A 23,211-nucleotide genomic window follows, 5' to 3' on the forward strand; every position below is an offset into this window, starting at 1 on the left:
AGAAGCGCTTAATTTAACAAGACCAAAAAAACTATCTTGAATAACGTCATCTTTTAAATACCTTACAACTAAGCATAAGTGTTTTATTGTGCTCCGATCCGTTGATTCATCCACGATAAGGGAAAATTTCTTATTTCGTAAATCTTCACAAACCTGAATAAAACCCTCATTACCAGTAACGTACTTACGGCCGGATGGCCGAGCGGTCAAGGTGGTAGCCTACCGCTCTGGGGGACCCTGGATCGAATCCGAACGGGTCGAATAATTCCCAGGAATTTTTCGGGCGGTGGTCCGTTCGGATATGTCGGGCCCCATCCCTCACCACCCGGTCGCTTCATTGTGGGCCTGGCCGAAGCCATAATGGGCCGTCTATAAGAGGCCCTCTTAGTGTCCACAGGGCGGAAAGAGTTAAAAAAAAACAGTAACGTACTTCACAATGGCTGTTGTTTTGGTTCTGCTGCATGCGAATCCTTGAGCAATTTTTGAGTCGGATGAAATGTTCATAATTAAATTCGGCAGATGCTCCATGACCAAGAAAAGCAGATTGTGCTCTGTTACGAATACTGAAAGGCGTATTTCCCCTGAATAAGAAGATAAGAAATTATAATTAGAGAACTTGATTTTTTGAAAAATTTCGGAAAAAATGCGTCTGTGACGCTACGTGATTTAGGAAGGGATTAATTAATCTTATCTCGCCTTTTGATTCGTTCACGGTTACAAGAAATCACCACACAAAATAATCTGTACTGCTGCTATTTATAGCCTCGGGTGCTGAAATTTTTTGGAGATTTACAGAGTTTTGTCTGGTTCATTAAAAAAATCTTCTTTTAATTATTGCCCGCTTAAAAGAGTACATTTCTGGCGATTTCTGTTATAAGCTAACCAGTGATTATGTTACTACATAATAGAGGGCGCTAAACAGACCAGCAGAAATAAATTTGCTTTGTATTGCAATAAAGTCTTTTACAATATATAAGAAATGAAGATACAAAGAATTGTTTTATTGATAATTTTTAGATACATTGAAAATAAAAATTTCTTTTTTGAATTATCGTTAAGTTTTCGGTAGATTTGGTGTTTCAATCGGTAGATCGGCAGACCGGACCCAAAATCGAAAAACCGGTAGACGTGGCAACCGTGTCCCCAAGTCTCATGACAAAACGATGGATCGAAGTTTAACAGTATTTTTTAATAATTTAAAATCACTTTAATAATAGGTAAAAATAAAATATTTAAATATTTTTACATGGTTAAATATAAATTATTAAAATATTTTCTACGAGAACAACAATAAATGAACTTAAATCTGGCAACACTAATACGAACCAGTAAATTTGGAACTGACATGTGATGTTTAATTATATTTTTAGTTTTTAGTAAAAATAATTGCAGACGGGCACATATGCCATTTTTTAAAATTATTATTATTTAAACAACATGCTTAATTCTTAATAGTTCAGAAAGGATTGATTTCAACATGTACTGTAATTGAGAACTTTGTGACACGTGTTCGAATCAAATTTCATTAAATTGATGCTTTTACTTCGTTTTCATTTATTATGATTTTAATTTCATGAATTTTTAATATCTTCTCGTTTCACTCTATTAATAATAAATCATGGCCAAGTGTAGAAACATTAGCGGATGATGAGATAAATATCCTTCCTAAATTTATATCTGCGATTGAAAACAAATTTAGTTTGTTCATTATTAATTAATGCTAAACTTGCAACCAGAAGGATTACAGAAAATTATTAAGTTCTGTTTTATAACAAAGAAAAAAATATATTGTATTTTCATCTTGTTTTTCTGTTCTTATGTATAAAAATCCACCAGTACAAAACATTTACATTTATAAAGACATGGTAATCCTAGATAATATGTGGTAGCACATTTAAAATTGATTTCGTGGAAATCTTCACATTTTTAGTTCAAATAAAATTTTCAACTGTATGTAATTTATATAATGTAAGGAATATGAATAATTGATTAATTAAATAAATGACTTACTCAGAATAGGAAATGAAAGTGTAAAAATTCATAATGAATGACAAAATTTAAATGACTAAGAAAAATATTATGAATTTAATTATTATCTTCAAGATGTTAATTTGAGAAGATTGTTCCTAGCTATTTGTATGAAGTCATTTAAAACATTGATAAGTAATAATTTGATATTCAAACAAAACTTTGGAAAAAATGTTTTCTAAGCCGTTTGTTTTTAAATATTTTAATAAAATTGGTAGAATAGCAAATTTAGAAGTTTTAAACCTATACATAAATGTTTAGAAATTCTAACTGCTATTCTATTAAATAATGTATTATGAATGTGTATTACTTAAATGTTTCAGTTCTATGACTTTGCTTTTTAAAATTTTTTGATGTACTTGAATTTTGATATAATGCTTGAAATGCTTAAGAAGAAAATACATTTTCTTAGATCCTTAGAAGTTATTTGGTATTCTGATTATTATTTTTTTAAATCAAAAGCAGCAATTAACTTGAAAAAATATTTAATATTAATTTTCATGATTTTATAAATAATAAATTTTTTAAGTTATCAGAACAAGTTTTTTGATATCATTTATCATTAAAAAAATCTTTGTTTAAATTAAATGTTATAAACAGTAAAATTATACTTATTCCATTCACGACATTACATTTTCTGTTATTGTAGAAAAATGAATGAATGAATAATAAATTAGTTAATTGTTATTTGATTTATTGAATACTTGTTTAACATAAGTGCAGGATAGGAGTTATTTTTATGTTGTAATTTTTTTCATGTCTTATTAAACAAAATTTTAAATTGCAGATTCATAATGTACAGTAAGTACCACAACTACCATATACTTTGGAAATTTCACAATTTATTGCAAATGTTTTTTTAATGTTATATATGATTAATTGTGTTTGAATTATATTTAATAGGATTATTCAATTACTGAATGGTTGGTTAAGTGATTATGCAATAAAGAAATGTGGAACATAGTGATAAAGACATGATGAGAGATCCAGATTTAAATACGATTTGAAACCTTATATTTTATAATTTAGATCATAGTTTCTTCATTCTATATTCATTCTAATTGAGCTTTTTCAATATGTTCTTTCTCATCTGCCCATTTATTTCATATTGCAATGAAACATTAATAATATCCACTTTTGACAATTGAAACTTGTTTAATATATAAATATAAAAGTAAACTAAAGTCAGTCACTGTGTAAGTATAAATTTAAATAATAGAACTGATAGTTTTCAAATTTTTAGTAACATAATAAAATAAATTTTTTTTCTTTTTACACTCATATGAGATTAATGGTTCAACCTCAGTCACTGGTCTTATGACAGATCACTGTCAAGTGTGTGAGTGACAAAGCATCTTAGTACTGATAAGCTTCAGATGTTGTAAATTAGACAGTACAATTCAGTATGTATGTAGATAGGGTTGACTCTAGATCAGGGATGGCCAACCTGCAGCATGCAAAGACTTATTGAAAAATTTAAAAATTTGAAAAAATAATAATATCGCCTTCAGGAACTTTGTCAAATTCCAGAAACCCTACTCATACACTACTGAATACAACAGCGCCGGAAAGCGGCACTGTTTGACGCCAGTACAATGATGTGGTAAGACAGTGTGATCATGGAACGAGCCCAATGGTTTGAGTTGCCTTGCTTTGGTGCCGTTGTGTCTTGCTACAGTTGTCTGTTTTCAAATGAGAGCGAGTGCGACACTCTGGCTGTCTTGCTCAGTTGTTTATAATATTGCCACCTTTTCAAAATTGCTGACCCAGACAGCAGATCAGATTTGTTCAAACAGAAGTCTCTGACACATGTGAATATTATTTTATCATGCGAAGAATAATGTGCAAGCCAGTTCTAAAGCCAGTTAGGGACTTGTGTAGGAGCAACTTAAATTAAGAAATGAAATAACTTAGCTGTAAAAAGCTGAGAAGCAAAAATATAAATAAAATAAAAGGTCAACAGGTTGCGACATGTCAGCCTAAGATAGCAAATTAAGTTTTGGTGAGAGTGTGGTCTTTCACTGTTAAATTAAATTTAACTGAATAACTTGAAATATTTTGAATTAAATGTTTCAAGTTATTCATTTTTATTGTAAACATAACCTAACTGACTGAACCTTTAAAAATGTTTATTACTTAACCAATAATAATAAAACCTAAGTTTGTACTTTTGTTTTATTTATTATATTATTTTTTAAATCTCCACTAAGATTTAATGAAAAAAAACATGCGCTATTCGCATAAAAATCTCATAATCAGCCTATACATAATACTTTTTCACCTTTATATATTTTTTAGTATGTTGGAAAAGTTGAAGTGGCACGCATAATAATTTTCTTTCAGATAGTGGCACTCTTCCCAAAAAGGTTGGCCATCCCTGCTCTAGATACTAGCAAAGCAAGCTTATGCTTGGAGTGGCAGATTTTCAGAGACAGCATATCTCCAAAAAATTATTTTATAAAAAATTAAAATCAAAATTTTAATTATTTTACATGTAGACAGCCAAATTTCAGGTCAAGTGCTGGAGAATCTGTGGAAGTAAATAAACCCTTTAGATCCTTAGTTTGTTTATGTAAGATGCATCCTCATACAATCTGACTGGAATGTGATGGAGGGGGTTCTTTTAATGGAGCACATGTCAGATATTGGACATCAACCTGCTGGAAAAGGAACAAGAGGGTTTAAATATGGAGCCTCCTGTATCAGTCTAAAAGATGTGTTTTGGTAAAATTGTTGGAACACTGGCAAGAGTGGGAATTGAATGGGAGGCTTCATTAATGATCCACTTTTTTTTCACTGGGTGCCCTAAATTAGATGATAAATAAATATTAAATAAACAACAAATCAAAAATAATTTATTTTATATTAAAAAAACAGATTAATGAACAAATAATAATATTAATTCAAACCGGTACAGTAATTAATTTGCAGGATTAATTTTTGCAGATGATTTTGTCAGCATATGTGGTGGGAACTCAACTAGAGAGAGCATTCACTTTTTCTTGCAAATTACTAACTGAACACACAAGTATTTGATGTTACTAGTACCCTCTGGGCAGCAGTTTCTCTGATAGGAATAAATACTAGCTTTTGAATACATAGAATTGAAAATATAGGTAAGAGTCAATGACTTAAATTTTCCATCATTAGATTCAATGAACTTTTATTTACCACAGATGTGAGCCATATGGTCTGTGCACAGGTCCCCTTATCCTATGAAATATTAATCATTTTTTAAATTTTATTTAAATAAATTTTTCATACATATTTTAAACTGTTAATTAACACTCAAAAACTAATTTTACTAGTAGGAATTCCATATAGCACAATAGGGAAATTATTGTGCCAGAGAATATCACAACTCATCCTAGACCTTTTGGAATAAAGTCATATTCACCAATGAAAGTAAGTTCAACATGTTTCAGTTGGATGGAAGGTGTCTAATGTGGCATAAACCAAATATAGAATTGAATAAAGAAAACATTTCTTCCAAAGTGAAACATGGTGGAGGATCTGCGTTTGTTTGTTTGTTTGGGGTTGTTTGAGTGGATTCTTTACACTTCATTCATGGCATAAACTTGCCCATTAGTGATCATAAGATGGGACTTTCTAAGGATTACATCTTCATGTAGGGCAATGATCCAAAGCTTATGTCTTGGAATATGTGAATGTGGATATTGTATAACATCCCCATTATTTTGAAACACCACCACAATGTCTTGACATCAACTCTATTGAACACGGATTATTGTAAGAAGAAAAGATGTTACCACATTTCAAACAGATGATTTAAAATCAGTGTTACAAAAAAGGTGGAAAAATATCTGTTGACTTTACAGTCAAGTTGGTCAAATGATTGAGTGCTATTATACTCAAAGGGGTTAACCAGTGGTGTGTGGTGACATTTGATGACATGGAAGCTGTGCAGGCCCTGGATAGAATCATTGGAAGAGTTATACGATATTTTGGTGTGTAGCATCACCAGCTAAACCTTGAGGTTGGTGCTCTGTAAAGTGCATGTGTGAATGCCTGTAATCTGGCTGCTTTACAGCATTCAAATATTTTCAACATGGAAGCTATCCCATATTTGACAATACAGCACTTCCATTGGGAATATGCATATACAAATTTATATTTAAATATACAATAGCAATCTTGTCATTTTTTTCACATGTAGTGTAGAAATTTGTAAATAGATACATAATGTGGTTATAATAAAATACTAATTTTAAGTAATTCAAAGTACGTTAAATTAGGAAAATAATTGCACAATATGTACCGTATTTTACGGACTATAAGACGCTACAGACTATAAGACGCACTTTAATTTTTAAGCAATTTTTTTTTAAAAAATACCTATAAGACGCTACGGAGTATAAGATGCACCTGAATTTTGGAGACACTTTTTCGAAGAAAAAAGTGCGTCTTATAGTCCGTAAAATACGGTATTTATATTTTAGAAAATACAAGGGAAGTGGTGCTTCCACAGCTTCCATGGATGGCACACCACTGATGTTAACTATATATTGTTTATTGCATATTTTTTTTTTTTAACATATAAAGGTGATTCAACTTCTGTCCAGAATTTTGGTAATGGTGATGAATTGTATGTATTACATAGTTTCCAGTCACATAATGCCATTGAAGATCTGGAAGATATATCTTCACTCTGAAAATGTATTGTGTAGCCTACTGATTATTGATCTGATACTCTTATTAATATTACTTGTCCGTAATATGTGGATTTGTTGTTAATTTAAAAAAATTAATTCTCACAGAACATAGTTTATTAGTGCTACTGAGTAACTTGAATGTTTGAATGACATTCAAATTTCATTGAAATTCTTTGTTTTACAAAAAAATTTTTAAAACCTTTTATATCTTAAAAAATAACAGGTCTTTTGTGAAATTTGATAATATATATATATATTATCAAATTTCACAAAAGACCTATTATTTTTTAAGATATGTTTAACAATGTTTTTAATTTTATATATATATATATATATAAAATTAAAAACATTGTACAGAACTTTATTAATCCTTCGTTGTTTATAAGAACAAAATAATGCAATAAAAAATAGCAAATTAATTTATCAAACTAAAATTCATTTAATGCTGTTGAAGGATTTTCACATAGAATTTAAATGAGCTTTTTTTAGTAATAGTATTTTGGATGAATTATACTTAATTGATACCCAGCTAGATGCTTCTTAATTTCCACAAGAACACCTTATCTCACTGAGATTTATTTATTAACTTTAATAAATGTTCTCAACCTGTTCTACAGGCCATCTTCAGGTTTTTAAAAATCTATGGAACATTGATAACTGTTCTTTTCAAATGTAACAGTTTAGAACACATTTAAAATATGAAAATCTTTGGAATAATGAGCAAATTGAATCCAAATAACAAAATATAGTAATACAGTAGAGCATCGATTATCCGACTTAATTGGGGACTGGGTTGGTCGGATAACTGAAAAGTCGGATAACCGAAAAGTATGAAAAAATACATTATTAGTATAGTGTATTAGGCCTGGTTTAAATACTAGCCTTCCTTTCATGGTTGAGTCAGTGCTGCCAGCTAAAACATGCAAAAATTTAACAAAAATAATATTAAAGTAGCCAAGACATAACCAAATATTGTAGTGCCACATCACTAGTGGACATTTGAATTTGCCGACTAGAATGCGGTCGGTTAACCGGGGTTCAGATAATCGATGCTCTACTGTACATATATAATTTAAAATAATAAAATATTTATATATACAGAATTTAACAAACTAAAATATAATCAGATGAAAAGAAAAATTAATTCTTGACATCTGTTGTTGATTGTATGGACATTATGTACAGTACTATTCTCTTTTCAACTGTATATTTCCATGCTATGGGTAATACTGTGGCATCTTTATAGTTTATATATTTGCTCAAAAGGTTACTTCTATAAATGTCAACTTCCAAATTCATTGCTAATGTCAGTAAGTGTACTGGTTTTATAATGTTAGCTTCCTTCCATTCTACCACTAATCCTTCACTTTGTACCATTCTAGACAAAGCCTTACAATACTGTCCTTTCTCAATGTTATACTTGTGTTCTTTAAGATGTTTACTAAGGTTTCTGTTCGTGACTCCTATTATTTTTTCTGAGGAAGGAAGCTAGCATTTCCAACCCAGGCATCCAGGTAATTTAAATGAGACACACCTCTTACATAACACATCTAAACAATTTGTCCTTAAACATCTGGCACAAGTGGAAATTTACAAGGCCACCTGCCATAACTTATCATGACATTGACTATTTCCCCACTGTATGGAAATCTTTCTATGAATTATAAACTCTCCCCTTCCCCTCATCTTATGTCATACTCCATTCCCACTATGCATGTGTTTGGCAATCCCCTATGTTTTCTCTACAGTTTGTTGCCTGATGATACCCGTTCAACATGGGTGAAAACATTTGCACTTTGTTTAAAATATTGTTGCTGGTTTGTTAGGTTATTGCAGTGTTATTTTTTGCTATTCTCAACCAGTTGTTAAAATATTTATATGTAATGCAAAAATAATTTTATCATAAAAAAATCAAATTTACATTAAGATAATTTGAAGTTTACAAAATAATCTGAAATTGGGATTTTACTCTATTCAAAATTAATAAATAGTATACATAATATGAATATTTCATAACAGGCTATTATATGTAGAAAATTATGTAACAGTTAAGAAATTTGTCGTTATATTAAATTATAAATTGTTTAAATTTTAAAATTTCAATATTGACTTTTATCAGGAAAAATATAACTGGTTAAAAATAAAAATTCCATGCTATGGGTAATACTGTGGCATCTTTATAGTTCATACATTTGCTCAAAAGGTTACTTCTATAAATGTCAACTTCCAAATTCATTGCTAATGTCAGTAAGTGTACTGGTTTTGAGAAATAAAAATTTCTAAACTACATTATCTAATCACAAGAATTTTATTACTCAGAAAATGAAACAGTATCAGTCTTTCATATATTCTTTTTTTAATTTTACTGCTTAAGGTTTTGCAAAAAAACAAAAAAACAAAAAGGCACAAGTGTTCTGTAGATGTTAACACTGATTTAGACCAAGAAAAGGCAAGTTATAACCTGAAATTACATACAATATATAACATATATCAATAGGAAATAAATAATGTTTACTATAGTCTGTTTATCAGCACTTGAATTTACTAAATTTGTTAATTTATGGAAAGAATTTATAATTTATTACAAATATATGATAGTTTTTTACAATGCTCTAAAAGTAAGATAAAACACATTTTCACTTAATTACACTTTTTGTATTTTCTTTACAGGTATAGAGATAATATTGCTAAGATTCAATATAAATTAAGTTACAGAAATAATCAAGTATAAAATGATATACTAAATTTGTGTTTACATATATTAAACTATGGAACAGTTTTTTGATCATGAGATTTCTGATGAAAAACAAAAGAAATGCCTGAATCCCAAATTGTTTTTAAAATAATATCAGGTAATTTTCTTTTATCAGCACAATGACACCAATCAGATAAATCACTATTACAGTCTGCTTGATTACACGGAGGTTTAACTTCAATATTATTCACACATCTTTTACAATTAATTTTATCATGTGTATCACTCAAAGTTCCAACTTCCAAGCGAAATAATTCCCTTAATTCAGCCAAACTAAAATGTCGTTCAACATTTTCTGTGTTGTCCACCACACAACTACTTAAAGCTCTTTTGTGTGTTTGTCTTTGAAAAATTTTCTCTTCAATTGTTCCAGTAGTCAAAAGACGATATATATAGCACTGTTTCTTTTGACCATCTCTCCAAACTCTAGCCATTGCCTGTCCATCATTAGCTGGATTCCAATCAGGATCAAACATTACTAATCGATTTGCACCAATCAAGTTTAAACCGCATCCACCAGCTTTACTACTAAGCATAAAAATAAATTCATCATTATCAGGATTATTAAATGTCTCAACTACTTTAGCTCTCTTTTTAATAGACATTGTACCATCAAGACGAACATATTTATAGTTTCTTAATCTACTAAGTTTTTCAAATAAATCAAGAGTTTGGGTATAATTAGAAACTAATACTACTTTATCTTTAGTAGTACTTTTAATAACTGCCAAGAGACAGTCTAAAACCTTCATTTTACCAGATAATTCTGGTAAAAGATTTTTGGGGTTATAATTTTCTGGAAAATACTTTAGATATTCATTAGGGCTTTCTTGACATTTTTCATATATTAAATCTGGATGGTTACACAATTTCTTGAGAGAAGTAATTGCAGACAGAGAGACATTTACTTTGTTTCCCTTTTCTTTGGCATTATTTAACTTTAATATATCCAAAGATTTTACAAAATTTACATATATATCATTTTGTAATGGTGTCATCGTACAACAAACCACCAATTCTATTTTTACCGGAATATATTTTGATAAAAGTGCTGACGTTCGTCTAATCATGCATTTATTTACAATTGACAATAATTCTTCTAATCGTTCATTACCCTTTTTTTGTTCGGCATCAGATGCGTGAGCATCACGACTTCTTATAATAGGTGTTTCAAATTTACGTTTAAATTCCTGGGCAGTTCCAAGTATCCCTTCATTCACAAAATGAACTAAGCTAAAATACTCAAGCAAATCATTTTGAATAGGCGTTCCAGAAATTAAAATTCTACGTTTAGCCCGTAGTTTATTAAGTGCATTATACGTTTGATTATCAGAATTTTTTAATCGATGGCCTTCGTCACAAATAACAAACCCAACTTCTCCTTTATGAAGCACGGCAGCATGTAGTCGAAAAGTTTCGTACGATATAATCAAAACGGGACACACAACACGACGACCATTCGTATTCATAAAATATTGAAGATCCTTATCAATTTTCTCTTTCGATCCAGAGTCAATAGCCATAACATTAATTCTATTTTTCAACCATTTCGTGATTTCATTTTGCCAATTTTTCACCAAACTACTTGGAGAAACAATGATTGCTTTATCAATAATAGGTTTAGCATCTGGTCCTTGTCTTAATAATGTCCATAGTAATGTAATACACTGAAGTGTTTTACCTAATCCCATTTCGTCGGCCATGATACAACCGTAGTTATTTTCTATCTGTTTCCCCGTAACACAATCCCACATAAATTTTACTCCTTCCCGTTGATGAGGACGTAAAACTTTCGACAATACAGGGTCTACGACGACATGAACAGGCTGCTGATTCATTTCACATTTTAATTGTTCATGAAGAGGCATAGGAGGAGGTTCGAACAAAACCAAAGCTCCTTCTTCGTAAGGATCGTGTAGAGCTCTTCTCGTTCCATTCCTTTTAAGTCCTAAAGTCCTATGGCTTAAAGGCACACCAGAATAATTAGGTATCGGTATTTTGAAAGGTCGTGCTAATATTTTCCTTATCAATTGTTCGTGAAGTGATAAATAGGTCGAAGATTTGGTTTTCTTCTGTATTATCGAATCTTCATCGTCCAATTTTCGTTTTTCTAACTGACTAGGCGCAAAACTTCTTCTCATCACGAATTTATATCTAAATTCTACTACAATGCATCGAAACGATATTTGAATTTCCCCTCCTAATATTAATTCAACTGTTTACCGCTAGAGACCGCTGGATTAAAAACGGCCAAGATGGCGGGTTTCCCATCGCCGACTCAGGTATGGTTTTATTTAGCTTGTTTAATGTCACAACTCTATCGTATAATTTTTATAAAATTTGAAATTTATTATTTAATCATCAAATCGTATTACTAATATAATTAAACCATCAAATGTAATACATAAAAATTATGCACTTATCAGCTCTTAAGATCTGATATTTAACGTCAAAGTTAATTCATTTTATTATAGTACGGTTTAAAATAAAATTCACTAAAAGATACGTTTAAGACTGATTTTTAAGTAAATATTTCTAAAGAAAAGGATAAAACCATTAATTTCCATGCTAATTTCAATTAGAAATTTATTAATACGTGAAGAATAATTTATTTCGATATTTAATCATTTTGTAAATAAATTGGCCGAAGAAATTTAAATAATTAAAGTAAAAAAAAAAAAAGAATGTTTGTGTCGATTTTTTTTCGAATATTTAAATGATGTAATTATAGGAATTTAATAAAATTTAAATTTATCAAATAAATATTTTCCTGTCATAAAATAGGCAAGTATGCAGCTGTAAAGAAATGTGATTAAAGATTAAATAAATCTCTTACATATTTTGAAAAAAAATTGCTATTTTTCTCATTTTTTTTTATTTTAAGATGGTTCAAATTGATCTAAATATAGTCTAGGATTAAGTAATAAATTCTCTATTTTATTGAAAATAATATGTACAAATTGTTATATATATATATATATACATATGTATACATTTAATCATTCTAGAAAAAAGTCAGTCTGTATTAAAAACCAACATTGATTTTATTAAAAATCTGCAAATATATATTTTGAATGCTGTTAAACATTCTATAAAAGTAGGCGAGTTGACGAAGCTTAAAAAAGTTTACATTGGGACTGTTGTTAGGAATTAGTCTAGCTTGACCGACTACTACACCTAATTTTAAAATATAGAAGGAAAATTTTTTCTGGTGAGAGATACAGCTTGTTTTCTCTTTTTATTATGGGAATTGAATTAATCTAACTGTACTAATCAGGCAGTTGTTACTACTATTATATTTAATTAGTTTAGATGAGATAGAATTTATAATTCTCTGACTAATATAATATATATGGTTGATTATGATGAGAGTAAATAAAACTATTTATAGTGAAGTTTTCTTCAATATTTCTGTACATCTTTCTGTATATGCAGAATACTTGTAAAGTTATTTTATTAACAACTACATGAATATAAAACCAGTATTGGAATACAAAATTTATGGTTTGTGTATGCATTAATTTCTATATTTTAAAGTATGTATTTTTACTTTTGCTGATATTCTGTTTGTTTATGTTTACTGCCTTTTCTAATTTTAAAGATGTATGGAGGTCTTTACAAGCAAAATCTGAAATACATATTTGTATATATTGATAAAAGATTGAGTTCAGTTTCTTATATTTATTTATTTTTTGGTATATTTAAAGATTCGTACTGAAATTGAATAAATTAAATACTTTCATGAACTTAATTGTATTATGTTTACATAACTAAAAAACTAGACTTATGTACAGACACACACACACACACACACACACACACAATAGCACCCAACCTAAACCTAAATACAAGCCAAATTTGTTTGGATCCTTGGATCCTAATTCTATTATTATAAACCAATAAATCTGACAAATATGAATATGTTTAAGCAATAAAATTAATATTTCCTAATTAGTTGTAACAATATTAATTCAGTTTATTCTAGAAGTAAATTTTTCTAGCAAATATGATTATGAAATAAAAATATATAAAAACTAAAAAATTTACTAATATTTGTATATTTATTATTGTCAAATAAAAAAAATGATATTTTTATTATTTTTACAATCAATGAATGATAGAGAGTTATAGTTACATATTACATAAAATGACCTAATTATTATTTTACTTTCATTTTATTATTTCAGTATTATACAAATCATTACAAATATTGCTGATATATTACAGCCAATCATTTATATATGTTGTATGTATATAGTCTATAAATAAGGAAAATTAAACATGTATAAATCTAGATGTAAAAAATAATATAGGCCCCCTACTGATCATTTAGTGTATCACATATTATTTCTTATAGACCTGTTATTGATTAACAGTAGTTATTACTAAATGCATAATTATTAAACATTTAATATCACAAGATTAACTATAATAATTTATTTATATAACTCTGAGGAACAAATATACTTTTATTGAAAATATTTTTGGAATATGTTTATTTTACCCTCAAAAATGCTTTATGGTAGAAGTTTCAAATAAAAATGGTGATATGTGGAATTATCATATTATAAATTATTATAAATAGAGTAAAAATAAAATTGAAAATAAAAGCAAATTAAAATATTTTAGGTTTAGGTAATATTTCCATTATGGAAGCTTAATTGCATATCAGTTTATTGTGCATTAATTTCTATCATTAAAGTATTCTAATATTTTTTTAATCTGGAAAAATGTACCAGATGAAATAGCAAATGGTTTAAAAATGTTTAAAAAATGTTTTAGTTTCACATCTTGTTTTGATAGTTTTAGATATATTAAGTTTCAGTAGGTTTTTTTTTAATAGTATGAGCTAATTTTAAGTATAATGAAAGTTGATAAAGTCATGTGTATCTGAAAAAAATTTATTACTCAGACTAATATTTGCTGTTAGTCAGATTGTCTTTATCAAATTGCCAAGCAAATAAAAAAATAAATAAATAAATAATTATCAATTTTTTTTATAGATTTGATAAAATTATATGATAAGATATTTAATAAATAATATGATTAAATTAGAAAAGAATAAAATGAATTTAATACTGAATTCATAATTTGTTCAAATTTTTTATAGAGAATTAAATCATAAATTACTAAATGCACATATCTAAAAAAATATTAGCTACTATCTAACAATATCTAAAGAGCTTATCTTGGCATACAGAATTGCAGAAATATTTTTTATAACAACTATGTGATGTTGTAAATAGAGTGGGGAAATATCCAGCTGTATAGACTGTGCAATACTTCATAAAATATCACTGATAGTGGACAGTGGATTAAGACATCTAATACCTAATAGATCATTTTAGTTAACTTCAGAGATGTTCAAGAGAATTTAAATGTAACCTATTTGAGAGTCAAGACAGGACTTAAAATTATCAGTATATTTAACCATATTGTTTTTTGAGCATTGAACACAAGACCGTGTTATTTATCAAACACCTGGCTTTTTCCACCTTTATTAGTTTGATAAATAAAGGTTTGATAAATAACACGGTCTTGTGTTCAATGCTCAGCTTCGGTATACAGTAAAAACACGGTTTCAAGAACATATTGTTTTTGTTAATAAAATGTATTATTATGTTGTTAAAAACATGGTATGCATAAATGAATGCAAATGGTTACCTATATTATGCTTCTAATATATATATATATCAATAAAAATTAATTGAATTTCATCATAATAATATCCCATAAATCTCATTTGTTTAGTTTATTCATATCAAAAAGTCTCAACAGTAAACTTGGTATACTACTTTCTTGAAATATCTGCATTAGACATAATGATTTGATAGTATTGTACCTTTTCTCTGAATATAGGCTAGATCTTATATCCAATAAGCAGCCATTTCAACAATTTTGGTATTTAAGTTAATGTATTTAAATTGAATCCTGTGCTTGTTATCTTATCAGAATTAGTGTCTGAAATGGCCTGATTTTGGACTTCTTGGGAACATAAAATGCCCAGGAAATACAGGGATTTGGGAATTGTTTTAGTTTTATTTTTAAAAGCATCTAAACTGAAATATCTACTCTATATATACAAAATACTTAGCCTAAAATCGTCAGTAACATTTTCTGTCACAAAAAAAAATTTGCAGGACCAGAAATCAATAAAATTTTTGGACAAGTGTGAACCATGAATATAAAATCATATTCTGTTAATAATTTTCAAAATTATTGCAAAAAAATTAAATCTGATTAAATATCTTTTGAAGATAAAAGTGAGTTTTAAAATGAATAACAAAAACAACTACTACAATAGTTCCATGTGTCTAGCCACTATGTTCATTTTTGTTTGAATAACATTAATGCCTGTCAGTACAATTCAGCAAAAATTATCAGAATATTTTTACTTTTTAAAGTTATGAATCAGTATGAGAAAATTTTTAACATAAATGAAGAAAAAAGATTATAAAATGGTTTTTGCCTATTATTATAGGCATTATAATATGAAAAGTGTATGAAAGATGTATAGTGAGTAAATAACCAGCTTCCATAATTTTACAATTTATGGAATAAAAAACACAATTAACATATTATGATTCTCTAAAAAATAACAAAGTTATTACATTTTTAAAAATCATGAACTGTAAAATTTTGAAATGTTTTTGAAATTTACTTGTATCTGAAAGATATTTTGGCAATATTGTATTTCAGAAAAATACAAAAGCTGTAGAAAAGTATATTATAAACAAAATACTAAACTTTTATATAGATATGTTAAGAATATTGTGTGAAAAAACATCACAGTCAAACAGGACTGCCCGCAGACTATAAAAAAACAGGAGCAAAAGCTATAAAAAAGGGCATCATATGTACAGTACATTATATAAAATATACAGTATATATACAGATATCCCTTGATTAATGCAGTTAATCCCTCGATGCTACTGCAAATATTAAAAGTGCATTAATCGAATACAGTGATACCTTGTTACACAACTGAACAATTATGACCTTCTAGAACAAATTTTTGTTGATAACATATATTTTTATTTCAATTTTGTCATAACTATCTCCTTTTCAAATTACTGGAGCAATCAAATAAAAACAAAACCTTTAACCTTTAAATACCTGTTCTGTTACTGGTATTTAAAGATTTTGTTTTTATTTAATATTGTCATCAGTAAAAAGTTTTCTGTGATAAAAATGAGTAACTAATTTAAAAATAAAATGAAACCTTAGAGCTCATTTTGAGATTAAGAAAAGGGCAACCAGATGACAAACGAGGGGCACATCAAGTGCTCCAATGTATGGGTGCCCCTGCAGTCAAAGCATCACAAAAATTTCTTGTGATTGTTTTTGCATTTGCAGAAGCTTACTTGAGAATTTTTGTTCACCATGAATAAAAATAGCTGTTAGTTGCAAACATGCATAAAATATTGTCAAGTTTTTAAAACTTAAAAAAATTCCCAGTACAAAAGTTCATTTTTTCTCTGAATTTGCTTTTAGAAAATTTACCAGGATTCCCAGGAATGGGTTCTGGGAACTTCCATACCAGAAACCCTAGTTAGAATATGTTTCAGATAACTTGGTATAAACAATTGTAAATTATCATTTTCATTATTTATTAATATTGCATAAGGGATGCTTTGCAATTAAAAAGATTAAATAGTTTTCAATTTTCTTAATTGTTCTAAAACTATAAAGTTTATAACATGATAAAATACTATTATTAAGCATGTCAAATATAGTCTCATACATTTCTTTATAGACAATTGTAGTTTTTGTTGAATATAAATATGCAATGCTAAAAAGTTGATTTATTTAATATATAAAAAAAAATATTGATTCCGCATACAAATTAACCAAAGTGAAAGAAAACTAGCATAAAATATTTAACATGTATTAATGTTACTTTTAAATGAAATGAAAAGCTGATTTAAATTATTCAAATATACTAATATAAATGTTATACTAATAAACATGCATGAAAATTTTAAAAGAAAATATTAGTATCCAATATTAGAAAGGCAGAAAAACTTTAATAATAAACATTATAAAAGCAATGACAGGGCAATAAAATGGGTGTTATTAAACAACTTTTCAAGATATAAATAACTTTAATTCTCACTCAAAAAATAAACATCACATAAAACATACATGTCTTTATAAATTTTCCCTGGAATTCTCAAGTGTTGGGAAACTTTGTGTAATAAGTTCTAGTTTACTATGCATAGAATTGAAAAAAGACATTGTATGTCAACCCAAAGTGGTCTATAGAGTTCTTGAAATGCTAATCTCACAAGCTTAGTAATAGATTTGTTTTTGGAGATGGCTGTAATATGTTCATTCAGATGGATTTCAAGCTTCCTAGTCCATGCCCCATGTAGTAAACCATACAGTATCTGTACCTTTCCTTGGAAAGGTATGGATACTGTGGAAAATTTTTCTTTCTTAACCTTGAGTGGATGGAGATGGTGGGAAAAGTGAGCAAAAGACCACAATGCACAAACCTCATGCATCATCCCAAAGCAGTGTGTAGTGTTTCTAGGATGCCAACCTTTCAAGCTCAGTGACAGATTCACTTTGGAAGATGACTGTGTTGTGTTCCTTCAGATAGATTTCAAGCTTCCTAATCATGGTTCCTATGTAGTAAACCATCTCACTGTCTTGATGTTTGTTTGTTTGTTAAGTTATAGCAATGCAACACTTGGACAATCTGCCTAGGGGGATGCCTTCCGAGAGGTCTTTTAAGGGAAACTGGCCCCTATTTAGGCATTACAGACGTGGAGAAAACCCAGAAAACTCCACGTGGCCAGCCTGTCCAAACCCAAGACCGAACTCCCAGTGTTCAGGGTACAAGGACCGCTTGGCCACTGGTGGGCCCTCACTATCTTAAAAAGTTGTTTTATAATATCTGTTTTATTGCCCTGTTATCTTTTTCTGATTGTATGGTATATTCTATCTTTTGACTTCAAGAAACATTATAAAACTTGGCAACATATTTGTAAATAAATAAATAAGTAGAATGCTGTTAATTTTAAGAAGCCAATTTTTTATCAATTAAAATCTTAGATTTAACAGTATAGAATAATATAGCATAGAATATATACATTAGAAGAAATTCAAAATTGATATTCCTAATAGTTACAATTTGACTTCCTGAAATTAACAGTAATTTATTTAATAAGAAACTTTTGGAATAAAATAATTAATGAATTCCAGTTTTTTAAAATTAACTGTTATTGAGAAATGATAGAAATTTTCTAATGTAATCACAAAAATATAATTGTACCCTGTGATCAAAAAGTATTGGGAATAGTTCAATAAAATGCAAGATTTGAATTTATTTACCAAACTTTATTTCATCCCCTTCAAAGTAATCTCCTCCTTCTGCAATGTACTTGTGCCAATGTTTTTTTTGATTCTCCAAACATGCTTTAAAGTCGGTTTTGTAAACCCCTTCAGAACTTGCAATGAATTTTATTTTATGGTATCACTCAACTAAAAATGGTGACTGTAAAGTGGAAATTTTAGTTGAAGAAAGAGGAAAAAGTCACATGGTGCCATATCAGGTGAATATGGTGCTTGCAAAACCATATATGTCGAATTTTTGGTTAAAAATTCATAAACAAGAGCATTGTGAGCAGGGGCATTATTATGATGCAAAATCCATGAGTTTTCTCACCAAAAATCAGGTCATTTTGTATGAATTGATTCATGCAAATGATGTGAAATGCTCAAATAATAATCTTTGTTGACAGTTTGGCCAGTTGGAATTCATAATGCATAACACCATAACAGTTTAAGAAAACAGTCAAAGAAGAATTCCAAGTAGACGGTTGTGATACTGTCTCTGTGGGAAAGTAGCATTGTATGTCATCCCAAAGTGATGTATAGTGTTCTTGGAATGCTAATCTCACAAGCTCAGTAATAGATTTGTTTTGGGAGACGGCTGTAATATGTTCATTCATTCATTCATTCAAATGATCTTGATTTTTGACAGACTGACAAGGTCTTTTCAGTCTTGCTTCACCTTTTGAGTGTCATTCACTCCACTGTTGAGCAAGCTGTTTTGATGTCAAAAGTGTAGATCCAGGTTTCATCACCCATAATGATGTGTTTTACAAATGATTTGCTTGAGAAAGCATTTCCTCGGTCTTTTGAACATGATGATGTTTTTGGAAAAAATTGAATGTTTTCAGGACAACTTTAGAAGCAATGTGTTACAAGCCCAAATTTTAAAATCTTTTAAAATTACTTGACAAGATCCAAATGATATTGGAATGTGTTCAATAATGTCCCTAATTGTTAAATACTGATTATTGAGCATCAAATCTCTGATGAGTGATATGATGTTTGTTGCCGCCTCGAGTGCCATCGTATTTTTTGTGAGAAAAAATATGATGATTTAAAAATCTCTTTGGAGACGAGAGTTTTTCGTAACGGCCAAGTTTATCAGCCATTTTTGTTTTTTCTTCTTGTTCAACGACCTGCAATCTGCATTAAACTTTTATCAAATTGCAAGTGTTTTCTTTCATATTTATACAGTCCATTAAAGATCGACAATGTTCATCAGTTGAAATGGATGGTCTACTAGAGCATGGTTCATCTTCTACACATTCTCTGCCTTCCTTGAACATATTGTATCACTTAAAAACTTTTGTTTTTGATAGACTATCATCACCAAAGGCTTATTGCAACATTTCAAACATTTTTATAGCAGTAATTCCATTGTGAAAACAAAATTTAATGCATGTTGTTTGCTCAATTATACTCGACATTTTGAAAAATCACCAATGCTAAAATTATTTACACACAAAACAAGTGCAAATGAAAACAATGACATGGATTGCTGCTAGATGTTAATGGAAATTGTACCAAATAATGAATAAAATGACAACAGCACCCTCTTGCATGCATGCAGTTTAAATGAACCATTCCTGATACTTTTTGGTCACAGTAGTATGTATATCAGACATAAATTTCATCACAAATTTTATTTAATAATTTCATTATTAGGATGTACAAAAATGAATAATGAAATACTATTTAAAAAAAAGTAAACCAGTATTATATAACTAAAGCATTAATTAATTTTCAGTAATATTACAGTGTGTATTATTATTTTAAATTAAGAAGATAATTGTTATATACTGTTACAAATAATGATGGCAGTATTTAAGAACAAAAAGTAAAAAATCAAAAAAAATTTTTAGCATTGGATAGTTTAACTCTGTTTGTTGATAATTGCAACAAGAACAACAGTTTTAAATATTTATTGTAATTTTTCTAAATAATACTTTGATAATACTTTAAATTTGTTAGTGAAAGTTCTACAAATAAACCCGTTTGGTTGAAGTCACGATTGCACGCTCTTTTCTTTCATTTAAGGAATGTGTCAGGATTTGCTAGAAAGACACTTTATGGCCTGAGTTGATGTACAGTTCTTTATTGGTAACTGAATCACTTTGACAGATGAGTCTGTACAGTTCTACCACTACCATTTCATTGTCCCAAGAAAAACTTTTTGTTTGATGCCTGGTTGATGCTTGCATTTGGAGCCAGACATAAACATGAACTTGGAACATTCCAAGGAAATCTCTAAAACTTTTCTGTGAAAACTGGTCAATCCAAACTCTCAGGGAAATACTGTAGAATTTCCCATTTGGTCCTCATCCTTTCATTTTAAGGGAATTAGTTTGTCCAACAATGCTCCAATCCAGAGCTGGGTCAGTAGCTAACATCCAGGTCTGTCTCAGTAGGATGGCTGACCATTCTGGTGGTGATGTGTCACACTAAGCTGACCCCCTCTGGAAAAACAGAACCTCCCAAGCAAAGACAAAATCGCTTTGTCTTCATCATTTTGTTGGCTTATATGATAATGTTGTTTAATTATACATTATACAAAATATTTCTTTTAGGTTAAAATAAAACTATTTTATTTGTAAGCATGAAGCTGCTTACAAAGCATGATCTGCTTGCCATGTCCATGGCAAGCAGAGAAGATTGGACCAGTATCCATCTGTAATGTTTATTACTTTTTATTAAAAAACTATTTTACTTTAACAACAATGAAAACTTAGCATTCTTTAATATAAAAAAAAAAAATGTATAAACAAAAATATTTTAAGTGTAACTGCATTATATGTTGTCATATTTATTAATTTAATTTAATAATAATGTATGTTTTAATTTTGAAAGTATATTTCAACATTCTACATATATTTCATTCATTATACATTTTACATTCAATAAACTTTAGAATTTGAGAAGAGAAACCTAAACATTATTCATCAATTAAGACAAGATACAAAAAGTAGCTTATTTATTGGCTTTTGTAAAATATATTTGTCTTTTACTTTTCATTAAGCAGTGTTGCTGCATAAGTTCTATGGTTTGATATAAAATATATGCAAAAATAACACATTTATTTCAAATCATAACAGCTGTCTTATAGAATAATTTTAACAGTTTGGAATAAGTGTGCATTTTGATAGAAAAATGTTTGATGCAAATAATATAAAAGAATGATGTAAGTATTGTTTTAAACAAATAATGATGCAGGATTTTAATTAGGCTATAATATGGATATTTAACTTAATAAAGTATTAAGTAATTTGGACTAAATGTAGCAGTTAATCTGCCATTCTGTATTGAATTTAATAATTAGAAATAAATAAATTCAGAACATTCTGGAAGAAAAATAATCAGTTTTTTAACTGGTTGATCAATTAATTGATCCGGAAGCAAAGATCATACAGGTGGTGTAAAATGACAGCACATCTGCACAGTAAGCAGAAGTTGCAAGTTTGATTCCATCCTGGATTGATCTTTTCTTCTAGACTATTTAAATTAATTAATTTATTTTTAATTATTAAATTTAACACAAGATGGCAACTTAAACAACTATCGTTAATCCAAATTACATATCCCTATAATTGATTAACCAAATTAACTTATAGCATAGTTAAAATCTAGTAGTATCATTTGTTTATTGCTATATGTTGGGCTTGGCTTATATGTAATTATATATCGCTTTTATAAAAGATAATATAATTAAATTACACTTAATATATTTATTATCATCAACTACAGTTAATTCTTGATTTAGCAGGTTCATAGACCAAAGTATTTTAAATTCCATGGTAAATTTGCAAATTACTTGGAACTTACTCTACTATGTTTCAATATGCCATAAGGAAACTAAAGAAAGTAAAATGCACAATAAAATATGAAAATTATAGCTTATAATCAATCACAAAGACAATGTATGGTAAGTGGGATCTAAAAACTTTAAATTCTATGGCTCATGACTAATTCTGTCAAGATGGCCGATAGAGGTGAGCCTATAGGTACTGTACTTCCTGCTTTGCAAGTAAATATTACCATTGAAACAGAAATAGTTGTTCTCAGTAATTAATAAAAGTGCCTCTTTCAATCCCAGTATTTGTGGAATGCAACAACCATTTTCAATTAGTAATGTATTTGCAAGCATGACTGCTTCAAAATGGGGCACAGATAGGTATAAAGAGACCACATCTGTTTTGAAGAAACGATGTGAAATTGGAGGTATAATCAACACTACTAATTATAAGGGACTTTGCTTCCAGAGAAGAAAATACAATCAGGTTGGAATTAGCACGAGAGCAGCAATTTTGTAGCAAGGGATTTTTATAGGAAATACATTGGGTAGGAATATTTATTCACTAAGGGATGGAGTGGCTAAGAAGACTTATGCATTTTTACCTCAAAGAATAGTCTAAGACA

The 23,211-nt window shown here is 28.9% G+C and overlaps 2 protein-coding genes across 2 annotated transcripts in view; one reads left to right on the plus strand and one right to left on the minus strand.

The window, feature by feature from the left end:
* Window positions 1-9,424: 9,424 nt before the first annotated feature.
* Window positions 9,425-11,826, minus strand: okr (DNA repair and recombination protein RAD54-like okr). Its single transcript, XM_067271873.1, has one exon. It carries the CDS (start codon window positions 11,595-11,597, stop codon window positions 9,468-9,470), a length of 2,130 nt encoding a protein of 709 aa, XP_067127974.1. The 5' UTR covers window positions 11,598-11,826; the 3' UTR covers window positions 9,425-9,467.
* The window catches only part of Eps-15 (Epidermal growth factor receptor pathway substrate clone 15), an 85,850-nt gene continuing 74,240 nt past the window's right edge, over window positions 11,602-23,211 (plus strand). The window contains 1 exon segment of the mRNA XM_067271872.1: window positions 11,602-11,738. Coding sequence (XP_067127973.1) covers window positions 11,712-11,738 — 27 coding nt within the window. The 5' untranslated portion in view covers window positions 11,602-11,711.

This window comes from Centruroides vittatus, unplaced genomic scaffold (assembly GCF_030686945.1).
Source record: "Centruroides vittatus isolate TY-2023 unplaced genomic scaffold, ASM3068694v2 contig_401, whole genome shotgun sequence".
NCBI lineage: Eukaryota > Metazoa > Arthropoda > Arachnida > Scorpiones > Buthidae > Centruroides > Centruroides vittatus.

Excerpts from the sequence above, each read along its gene's own strand:
- okr (XM_067271873.1), bottom strand. The coding sequence starts at position 11,597 with ATGAGAAGAAGTTTTGCGCCTAGTCAGTTAGAAAAACGAAAATTGGAC.